At 41.8% G+C, this 12132-nt stretch overlaps 1 protein-coding gene across 1 annotated transcript; it reads right to left on the bottom strand.

Moving 5' to 3' along the window:
• Positions 1–1085: 1085 nt before the first annotated feature.
• Positions 1086–11791, bottom strand: LOC104272033 (carbohydrate sulfotransferase 8-like). The gene is made up of 2 exons (XM_009866910.1): positions 11716–11791; positions 1086–1936 (listed from the first exon to the last, which is right to left on the bottom strand). Exons 1-2 carry the CDS (start codon positions 11789–11791, stop codon positions 1086–1088), a joined length of 927 nt encoding a protein of 308 aa, XP_009865212.1.
• Between the last annotated feature and the right edge of the window lie 341 nt (positions 11792–12132).

Genomic DNA, 12132 nt, shown 5'->3' with positions numbered 1-12132 from the left:
CAAAACCAAAGCCACCTAAGAATATAAGCAGCGGACAATGGTTTGAGTTGCTTCTTCCACAGGATTCATTTCTCCCCTCATCATAATTCTACATGTTATTAGAGATAATTTATTTGTGGTCTATCTCCTGTAAGGTGAGAAAGCAACAAGTAGCACAAACGTAGTATTTGAGGTTACCCAGCTCCACCCAAGTGCTGTGCTCAGGTAAGTCCCAAGGGCTCCAGCAGGAATAAATGAGGAAAGGCCAAACATTGTCCCCGCTGTGCTGGCTTGCCAGTCAGTTGACTGGGTGGTAAATGCTTCTGGAGAATAGATAAGAGTCACATTTCCACTCATATCTTAGGCCCTACACCACCCTAGTTGTGTAAGTTTAGACCTTCCCTCTCAAAGCAGACTATAATGCTCATGAAGGTGGTGAAAAGAGTTTGCAAAGTCACCATGAACACCGGATCTGCTCACCAGAAGATTTTAAAGAGATATAAGCGAAACCCTGGCTGGGCTGCCACCAACTGTACTGCTTGAGGGATGAGGCTAGTGCGTAGTGGGGAGAGCACTGCTAGAAAGGAATATAATCAGGCGTTAAGTTCTAAATAATGCAGCTCCAAGCATCTGAAGTTATTTGCTCCTTTCCTACAAGATTCATGACTGAGGCTCTTGCAGACAGAGTGGTTTGACTCTAAAGCAGATTATTTATTGCTTTGTATGACTTTTTCTGATAAAAAGTTAAAATCATCTATATCAAAAAACTGCGTTCTAAAAATATTCATTGTGAAAAACAACATTCTTCCTCCTTCCCCTATCTCTTATCAACAGACCAAAATCTATCATTTATAAAGTGTCTTCATGAAGCAAATATATGCCATTAATAATCAACAGGAAGACAATAATTTCGTATAGGTAAAGTACTGTACAGTACAACAGATCATGGCAGGGATTTGTTATAGGAGTGTTTAGGATGATAAACCATGTCTCCAAAACCCAGTAAAGTCTCAACAGCAGTCAGTCATCAACCCACCGATCAAGCACCTGTAAGGACAAGTTGGGCTTCTTTTGTACAAAGGAAACTGTTCTTTCTTTATCCTACATTAGTCATTCAGGGAAAAATAATCCTCGTATTTTGTAGTGTAGTTGAACAAGAAAAAATCCATCTGATACAATTTTTTGATCTTCTCAATTTGTTCCGAGTTCAATTGTCTGAGGTACTCCAAGGTGATGTCACCATTAGTTCGTTTCTCTGAGCCATACCTCTTCAAGCTGGGGTAGTGCAGGCTCTCTGGTGCTCCAATGACCTTTAGAACGTGCTCAGAATCTAATGCGAGAGTTTCGTACTTACCCAGAATATCATAGTGAATGTTGCAAGGATCACAGAGCAGAAACATTGGTTTCCAGTGAATGTCAAGACTATTTGGCGGCTTTGCTATAATGAAGTTGACAAACTCCTGGAAACTCACTTTTTCAGAAGAATTCTTGTTTTTTCTGAACATTGCCCTAATCTCATTAGCAATAGTGATGCTGTAGAACGGCTCAGAGTGCAGAAGTTTGTCTCTGTAGGCTGAAACTAGCCTTTCCAAGGGATGTCTGGTGAACATCACTTTGGTGTAATTGCTCAGAAACTCCTTTTGTATGGCAGGAGGGTAAGCCGCCAGCTTTTTGATCAGCGAGGTTTGGTGGATATGGTCATGTTCAATTTCAGATGCTTCCGCATTCAAGTCTGCTTGGAGGAGAAAAATCGTTCTCTTCCAGTTGGAGCAGCCTACCTTGGGCACCTCACAGTAGATAAACTTATGTTTGTGCTCCACAAAGAGCTGGTTTGCAACACGAGAATCCAACTTGCTTCTTAACTTAAGAAGGTTGTTCTTCAGGCAGATAGAAGACAATGTGCTTTTGCGATCATTCTGAATTGTCAGCCAATCTTCAGTGGGATCAGGGAAAGCACCTGTAACCAAGGAAGGAATGTAAGACATTAGTGTGAAATAGATTTAGATAAGTCTCTCTTTGTGTTAATCATAGCACTCAATCTATCTCCTTGCATACAAAAACTAACGAAGATGCTAAAATCAATTCTTTGTCTGCTGTCACCAGACTCCACTATGGCAAATGTAATAAACTATCCTGGTCAGTGTAAAGTTTGTTAAAATCAAAACTTTAAACATGTTAGCAATACTACTTTAAGCAAGATCGATGTTTAAATGTTTCTAATGCCAACTTATTTGTGTAGCGCTCTTGCTCTCACACATTGCTAAGACAGCTACCATGGTGACAGGGCCTTGGACATTTTCATAGTATTGTTAATGTCTTAGGCTCCATAATTACTTTCTAACACATTTGGGAACCACATCTGATTCTAGAAAACATTCAGTAAATTCTTTACTCACCTGTTAGATTTTTTTGTCTCTTACAGAAAAACCCAAAAAGAAATATCCCAAAAACGAAATTTGGGAGAAGGAAAACTAACACCTTCTGGTTCATATTATTTGCACAGGAAGCAGGATGATGTGATGTCTGAAGTGGAAGTCTGCCTTTCTGTCAACAAGGAAACATAATACATGTTAGATTCTGTATGACTGATATAATAAAGATAACATGGTACTCTATTGCAGAGCTTATAATAGCAGAAAGACCTTCCAAGCCCTATAAAAACAGTCTTTGTCAATAAGTAAAAATTTTCCTATGAAGGCGTCACCACAATTATACTTTTAAACCACAGACAAACAATACGACCATTTCAAAGTATTACAAAATTCCCCCCTTTCTCAAAACAGTGAACTGTGTATGAGCAAATACCCCTCCCTTCTCACCTAAAGCTGATGTTCCTGCCAAGCAAACGCTATCTCTTCGCATCATGTAACTATAACCTCACTGAGGATTACAGAGATGTTTGGGTTTTTTTAAAATAACCTTACTTGTTGGAGTCTGGGATTACCAAGTCTTCTGTAACCTGCAACAAGCCTATACGCAAGCCTATGATGGATTCAAGATGAGATTCCTCCCATCTCCTGCCCTGAAGTTTTTCCTAAAGACGCTGCAGCGTAGATGTGTTTGCTGCTGCAGCATAAGAGCCCCCAGAGGTTTCACTGTGGAAGGAATCCTGTAGAAACAGGAGGGGAAACACAGAAAATGAGATGTTCTGTGTTCACAGGTAAAAGGAGAGAAGACCAATGCAGTCCAACAATTGTATTTCCTCTCCTGTGCTCATGTGTTCTGACTCCTCGCGCTTCTTGGCAAGAGAGCTCTCTAGGGCCTCTGTGCAGTCTTACTGTGTTGCCCCCATTAGAAAGACCTTCATCAGCATGCTTTTAACCACTTTTTATTTGAAGCAGCAAAATTGAGTGCAAACCCCTAATGACCGGCAAATGTGACATTCTATTTCTGTCTCGTAAAATTGGTGCCATCGAAAAAGTCAAGCAACGTTGTCGTCCTTTTGTGCCTTTCCATTTTTCACCCTGAAGCTGCTGTTAATAAAAACATTGTTGCCTGGATTTCTTGAGGATGTAACTTCAACTTTTGGGTTGGTTTGGTTTGGTTTTGCAATGGTACAACAGGACCACTCTGTAAGTTATTTGTGGTGCATCCTGCAAACGCCCATGTAGATGCACGTAAACTCCAGCTGCCATAAGGGAAACTGGTTTCCTGAGTGTTCTGAGACAGGACAAGTTAAATTGTTGAAAACGTACCTGCACACAAAGCTTCTTCCTTTCAGGCCTGACAAGTGACTATTATATCACACATCTTTACCAGAATATTTCCAAAGTCACACAGTTAACAGCATTACTAATTATTAAATATCCCTTGGTGTAGGCATGATCCGAGAAATGGAGAGGGATGACTATGCACTATCTCTGACCTGTAAAGATCATTATGAACAAAACTGCAGTCACAGATATTAACAATTTACTTGTTTTTACATTAAACTATTATAATATTTGTTCAGATGAATGCAGTAGTTTTATGCATTATGGCATTTAGCCACCATTTTCGCATTTTCTTGGCTGCATAAAACCATTACCTGGATAAGACCATTATAAAGGCTACAAGAAAATATATGGGTTGGACTTCGCCCTTTAACCTTTTCTTCACTGCACATCAATTCTCCTTTCACTGTGCAACCTGTTGCCTCGCAGTGCATCAAAGGCTGTTTTTGAGGCCAGCTGAACTCAATCAGATTGTTCACTGATCTCATGAGGTCCAAGGTTGAGTGACTCCTTTGCATCTCTTTTTTAGAAGTGGTTTGAAGACACAGTTTCTCACTGTGTAGCAATTAAAATAAATATGACACTAAACAATTCTGTACAGGGACTCTCTGTTAGAGTATGTTTAGGAGAGAGGTTTGGCTTCATTTACCTTAAATGCTGTCCCCTCAGGGTAGTTATTGTTATCATACGTGTGTCAGGAATTAGAAAATTAACTAGATTAATTTAGCCTGTTTAGATACTTGTACCATATATATTTGTTAATTAAATTACTGGTACAGTATCTAAGGCTTGCCGTAAGACACATTTCATGTTTAAACATGTCGATGAGTCACCAGAGGGAAAAGGACGAGACTTGCCTCCTTGAGGGAAAGAAGCTGTTTAGAGCTAGTCAGACACAGGAGACAACTCTCCTTCTAAGACATTTGCACATTCGTGGAAGCAAAAGAATCCTTATTTTAATTCAGGAGAATTAAGGAGGGATAGAACAAACTCCATAAGGAGGGACAAAACTCCAAAGTGACAGGTGAAATTTGTCTGGACCCCTCAGAAAACTTCAAAACACGGACTGGCTGTAGGAGCTAAAACCATCCATCAACAAGTGAGGTGCACATGATGATTCAGAGAAGCTACCTGAAGGTGAAGTCCAAAAGCTTCTTCTGAAGAGGTTTTCTGCTGGGAGACCACAGTATAGAGCCGTATGTGATACAAGGCCTCCAACGATGAAAATCACCTAAGAGCAACCTGAGGAATAGGAGGAAAGAAAATTTTGAGAGCAGTTTTGTCAGAAGAGGAACAAGTCACCTGGAAATGAAAGAGGGGAAAAATTCCAAACAAAAACCACTTTTGTGATACATTCAGTGTCAGCAGATCAAGTAGATCACATGAACATTTTCTTCTATTTCTTCACTTATGTCTTTTCCAGATACTTGCAATTGTGTTGTTTATTCTAGATGTAATGAATTAATACTTGCATTTTACCTCATCCTACCTTGAATTAAGTGTGATTTAAGGTGACTGGGTAACTACAAAGCATTTCTCAGTCAAGGTATGGTGAGTCTATTAAATAATAATAAATAGTCTAGTTCTGCTGTAACCAAAGGCCAGCAGAATGGGTTCCCACAGGCAAGGACAGGAAAGACAGCAGCATAGGACTCAAAACAAAAAGGCAGAAATATCTTCTAGTGAAAAGTAACACAGCAAAGAATCAGAGATCTAAATGTCTATTTGGAACTAATATATACCCAAAGAGAGGAAAAAAATACTAAAAACAGAATATAGGTCATTAATCTGCCTTTTCCTTCTTGCACATAATTTGAGGATGTGTGTGAATTTTTTTGTTTGTTTTTAATGATGCATAAAATATTCTAGATAACAGCCTTACACTGCACTGTTGGTTCTTGCTTGTTCTTCGGATCTCATCATTATGATCAACCATACATAGCTATAGCTTAAGATTTTCAGCTCTGCATGTCTTACTGGATTCTGCAGATTTCATCAGAAATCGTTTCATGACTCTTTCCTGGTCATTACTGACCAGTAAACCAGGCAGTGAGAGGAATGATCCTCACAGAATCCTTTCTTGTAAAACCCTTTCAGAAGGCTTTCTACCAGTTGATGAGATTTTTTCTGAGGTCTTTCAGTTAGCTAGTGTTTAATTCCTTCAGTGTGTGTCCAGCTGATTTGATGGCTTTCTAGCTTCTTTGCTAAAATATCAGGCAAATGTTTTGACAAAGTATCAAGTAGAATGCTTCATACAATTCTAAATCCTCTTTATCAATGTTATTACCTTAACCAAATCAAAACAAAAATGTAAGTGAGTTGGGTGAGATCCATTTCCTATAACACAGTGCAAAATTTCCATGTGAGAGCAACCAGAGCAACTGCTCAAGCCGGAAGTGGTAGCAAAGAGGGAACAGATGATTGAAGAAAGCAGTACCCATCATGTCATGTACACTGAAGATCAGAAAAAGGCCTGAAGCCCTCATAAAATGAGAAATATGTATGGAATTCCATTTTTCTTTGCACTACTGATAGTTCTACTATCTCCCTCTACTAATGCATTTTCAAGAATTTTTCTTCTCAATATATACAAATTTTATAATAAAACCAAAAAACGTTGTGTCACATTGTTCATGTCTTCATTCTCAAGTTTGCTGGCCATAAAATGTTCTTACTATCCTTCTGTTTCCTTCAAAAAATTTACGGAAATTTTCTGCTTCTAATTACTTTCCACATCCCCCTGCTTTGCACATCTCACATATGTCAGGCTAGATGATTTGACCCAGAAGCGGTCTTTATCTCAATGATGAGATTGTACTTTTCCAGGGCTCTCACAAAATTGTCATATGCCTGAGTTATTAGATAATGTTTTCTGTTAACTTGCTTTCTCTTCTGCAGCCATCCCATACATCTGCTAATGGTCTGGATGTTAACCAATCACACCACATGTAGCTACACCACAACCACGGACACTTATCCAACCACCAGTTCTGGTTTTGTAACGCATTCATTTTCCCCTGACTAAATCAAGGTCTGATACAGAATCATAGATTGTGTTGGGCTGGAAGGGACCTTTAAGGTCATCTAGTCCAACCCTCTAGCAGTGAGCAGAGACAATCTCCAGTACTCTTTCAGTTAGGAAATATTTACAGTCCAAATATGTTTTAATGATAAAGTCACATGAGTACATGACCTGGCACATCGCATTCTAGATTGAAGTTCTCCTTCCTGCCATGCAGGTTTAGTCCTAGCACAGGCACCGAAAAAGGAGATTGCCTTGCCTTGAACAGGTGTCACTGGTACATTGTTCTGCCCGTCAACTGCTAAAATCATGACTCATACTATAGCATTCCCTAATCCTTCTCCTGGAACTGCTGAACAATTGCAAGTGAAAAATCGGCAGCTTTTAAAGAAGTATTAAAAAAAAAAACAGTCTGAAAAAACAATATTTTGGAACTTTTACAAACAATTAGAAGTCCTACAGCTGGAAATGCTGAATAATGTTAAGTCTTTATTACCTGCTATCCAAGCACAGAAATACACATACACACACTTGTGCGTGTATATATAAATATGCATATATTTTTGAACTACATGCACGCGTACATATATATATACACACACATACGTGTAGGTCAGAAACACATTAATATCAGTTACACTGGCATATTATTTGCTCCAAGTAAACCAAGTAAGTAGTTTGATAAGGATTTAAAGCCTCCTGGTGATAAACTTACAAAGGTGTGTTTCAAGCTCATTTTTTGCAAAGACAGACTTTGGTTACAGCTGAGCATATGGGGTGATCCTCTGCACCCTACCTGATGATAAGTGGGACTTCCTGGATTAAAAGAATGAAATTACAACAATGCTTATTTGTGTTCCTGATACATTTGAAGTCAGAAATAAAAAAAAGTACCAGTAGGGCAGCTCAGTGGAAGGCAGGGAATATCTCTGGAAACTGATAACATTCTCAGCCACCGAGCCCCATTCTGTACTTAAACCCTGTTAATCCCTTCGAAAAGATAACTGCAGATACATACATACTGATATGTACATGGGTACATAAAAGGTGAGGAGGGGATGACGTGTAGAAACACCCCAGGAACAGCCAGAATAAAAAAAAAAAAAAAACCAAGAGGAAAAACAAGCTTTGCTGGGCACAGCTGTGAGTGTGCTGTTCTGACAGGGTGAATTGCACCTTTAGAACCAAGACCCTTGGTCACCCAGACCAGCAGCCTCCATGTTCCTGTAAAACTTGCTGTAGATGGGAGGGAGACCCCAGAAACTGGGGTCTCAGCAGGCAGGCTGGCTGCTGCTCCATAAAGTGGAAAATAATTCATGAATTAGGAACCTCCATCAGGTTCCAAACAGCCAAGGGCTAGAAGAACTATCTGACCTGGGTCATTTCACCAACAAGAGCCATGGTCTGACATCGTCTCACTTGCCGTAGCAAGGCGCTGTGTGAGAACGGGTGCAAGCTCAGTAAACAGACAACAGAGGCTGGCAGGGGTGTCCTACAGAACAGCACATTTCACAGCAGTGAGGAGGGTACACAGTCACCATTTCCAACAGGGGCACAAGCTAAAACTCTTGTTCCCTGCAGTGGTCATCTCAGCCCTCCATTACTGCATCGCATTTCTTTCTGCTCTCAGGAGCTGCAGTGCTACCTTCCTCATTATCATCATTTAACTGCTCGTTATTCTCACTACACCACCTCCTTATGCTTGCCTTTTAGCTTCTCCTTCTGTATCTGATCCCCATGTCATCTCCATGTCTCGCCTTCCAAGGTTTTTGTTTATCCATCATTTCTCATGCGGTTTTAAAAGCTAAATTTTGTAAGTTTACTGCTTATCAACCTTGATCAATCATATTGCTAGCCCCTGCTAGCAACAAAGAAATGCCTTCTGCTTTCTCCTCTGCTGCCCTTTTTTGGAAAAAGTTTCTGAAGCACCTATAGAGCTATTACATTTTTTCACCTAAAATCACTCCTTAAAATCCTCCTTTTCAGGGATGCCAACACCAGTTAGGTTGCCAGCGTGCTAAAACTGCTACCAACCAGCCCACAAAAGAGCAAGCTCAAGGAAGAGCCAACTTGGGGATGAAAAGAACCAAAGTGAAGAGGAAAAAGAGAGTACATGGGAAAAGGCAGCAGAGTCTGACAGAAAAAATCCCAGAGAGACAGGGAGCAGCAACCTAAGGAAAAGTGGTGGAGCTGGGGCCATGGGAAATTGAAAGTCTGTGTAGCCTGCTCAGATGGTGCTGTGGGAAAGGGAAGTTGAGAATGGGAGTGGAAAAGACACAGAGTGTGATTCAGTGAAGTAAAGATGGAGATGAACAAAATCAAGGAAATGAGTATAGAAAAGAATATGCAAAACTATCTGACAAACTACCACAGACATTTAAAAATGAATGAGATTAAATGCACTGCAGTCACTCACGCAGTAGAACCCAGTCGTTACTACATGGTCAAACTTGTCTGTTTCCCTCCCTGTAATTGTAGCCAGAAAGGTCATGGGCTTCTGATTTTGTAAGTATGGCCACTTGCCACTGATGTTGTCAGGGAGCAGTGAGGGACAGCTCTTCCCTTCAGGATGGGGACCTGGGAGCCAAGTACAATAACCGCATGGCCAGTGTGGCACAGGCCTCACCGGCATGGATCCATCACCAGCCTTGATGTGTGAAGACCTGGAGGTGGTGGCCACGTTCAGCCAAAAGATCAGACCATCAGGCGAAGGAGCCACAGTGACATGAGCTCATAGGTGGACCCAGAGGGGCTGGGCCATGGGGAGTTTGAGGCCAGTCCTGCTGCTGCATCGCTGGGCCAGGCACTGATGGCCCTGGGCACCTGACAAGGGGTCCTGGGCTGTGGGAAGGTGGGGAAAGCCCCAGGGGGCTGGTCAAGGACAGTCGGTGCCCTGTCAGTGCTTTTGGAGCCTGACAGATAACATGAGAAGAAAGTCCACCTCTTCTGCTCAGTTACCTAGTGATGGGCTGTGGGGCCTTCTTATCTAAACACTTAATTCAAAATCCCATACATGCATCAACTGCCATATACATCACTGCAAGACCAATCATAGGAGAGTAACCCTCACCACTTTCCTTCAGGGAATCTAGATGAGGCTAAGGAACTTGGAAAGGAGAAAGAAAGCGAGAAAATCAAGTATAGAAGAGCCCACATTAGATCCCCTCTGTCCCTTCCTGCTTTTCACCTCCCTGTGCAAGCTGCATTCATTGATGCCTGCCGTTGCACACCAGAGAGCGTAGCCAGAACTGCCTGTAACAGCCCTGGTTACTTAGCACACAGCCCCCAGACAACCTCCTGGCTGCTGTTCACCTTGTTACATCCTTCTTGTATTCCCTTCACTAGTACCCCTCTGCCATAACTGATGACAGCCATGATCTCTCTTTCTCTTTTTATACTCCTGTGCATACAAAATGTCTCAGGTTAAATTATTTTACTTTTTGCTTTCACCTCCTCCACCTTCCTCTATCATTCTAGTCCAGCTTTTGCCACCTCCTTTTCAGGATCAAACACCATTTTGTCCAAATCCATACCTCTAACTTCATTCCCCGCAACTCTTATTTTTTATACTCCTCCAAAGACTCCTGTAAAGAAATCATCTACAAGTCCTTACACTGGTGTTGGTGCACAAGCCTACTCATTTACAGAAATAACCTCTTTTCCTGAAACTTATTGATAAATTGTGCGTATGCATTCTTTTGTTTCCTACATGAATCTAGGCCTATTTTTCTTTCCTTTTCTGGTCTCTTCGCTATTGCAGGATAAGCCATTCAGCAGAAATTCTATGTTTAAGGTCTGTTTTTATGAAACATATTTTTACATCATACTACAGCACATACAGTACCGAGTATTAAGAAGTTAGGAAATAATAAGATTAAAGTGGCTTATGAGTCAAATCATAGAGAACATAAGATGAAATATCTGCTAGCGTTTGGCAGCACAGTGTTGAAATTAAAGAGCTGACATCTCAGAGTATTTAACGTACACATCAAGTTCAAAATTGTCTTGCTGATTCAGTTACAGATATGAATGCTCAAAAGATCTGCAAGTCTGGTTTCCAGAGCCTATTAATGTACCCCCAAAATGGACAGTCAATAAAAGTCTCTGAAAAGGTGGGTGCCCCACACCACGTTGGGCTATTGTGCAGACAAAGAACCCAGACTTTCATCATAAACCTCTTGCCTGTTCACTGCACACCTTCCCTCACCTGCTGTAGTTAGTGGGGATCCTACTCCACAGCCTTTGAGAATATCAAAAGCATGTGCATCCTGTGAACTGAGTGCATCAAGTCGTGTGGAATATTTTGTTTCTTTAAAAACTAAGTGTTGAAAAACTACCGGAAAATGTATTTATGTGGCATCATAAAATATGCACAAAAATCATTGTCGATGGTGATTTATTTAGCTCCCTTGACCAATCATAGAATCATAGATGGGTTGGAAGGGGTATTTAAAGGTCATCTATTCCAAGCCCCTGCAGTGAGCAGGGACTTCTTTAATTACATCAGGTTACTCAGAGTCCCATCAAGCCTGACTATAAAAGCCTCCAGGGATGGAGCTTCCACCATCCCTACTCACTTGAATAGAATAACTGATAGTGGCAGCAGGCTGCTATCTTCTGAACAAACCCAACATCAACAATGACAAGACCCAAGCTCATCAGAATTACTTGTTGATAGCAACAAAATGGTGAGACTCAGGCACGTGGGATGCCATTCCTGGTACCAGAGGAGAATGGTCCTTAGCCCAGCTTGTCCCTGCTTCCCCTGCTCCTACCATCACTCAGCACAGCCTGTGCAGTCTTGCACTCCCGCTAACTCCAGTATCACCTCCTTGCACCCAACTCCCAACACTGAGCTCCCCTCCTGATAGACATACTTTTGCATGGGCACCGGTGCTTTTCCCTCTGTCCCCGCTCCAGGTGGGACCCCTTCTTCCTCAGTCCCTGCTTCCACTCCTCAGGCAAAAATTTAACTTAGCCTCCATCAAATCCTCACCTCACCTCCAAAAGCCATCCTCGTATCGTTCCCAGTCGCTTCGCCCAGCAACTCCCGTTCTCCAGCTTCCCAAATGCTCATCGCATCTCACCCAGATTCTGCCGTTCAGTCTTCCCCAGGCACAAGCCAGCTCTTTGCTGGCTCCCGCTGCCAGACTCCTCCCTTAGTCTCCTCAGTCAGCCTCGCAGCCCTCCGCACCAACCACGCTTCCGAGCCCAGCTCATCAGATCTGTCTCTCCTTCTTCTTCCAAGCCTCCCACGCAGCCCCACTGCTTCTTGTTCTCAGCTCTGTGCTCAGCTAGTCGCAGGCTCTGCGCTTCAGCTCCTCCAGCTATTTTAGTTATCTCCCAAACTATACTGACACATTTTCCTTTCCTTTCCCTCCCACATCAATTTTCACACTACTCATCAAGGCACAGTTT

This window comes from Apaloderma vittatum, unplaced genomic scaffold (genome assembly GCF_000703405.1).
Source record: "Apaloderma vittatum isolate BGI_N311 unplaced genomic scaffold, ASM70340v1 scaffold37693, whole genome shotgun sequence".
NCBI classification, from domain to species: domain Eukaryota; kingdom Metazoa; phylum Chordata; class Aves; order Trogoniformes; family Trogonidae; genus Apaloderma; species Apaloderma vittatum.
This window is presented reverse-complemented; position numbering and strand designations above follow the sequence as displayed.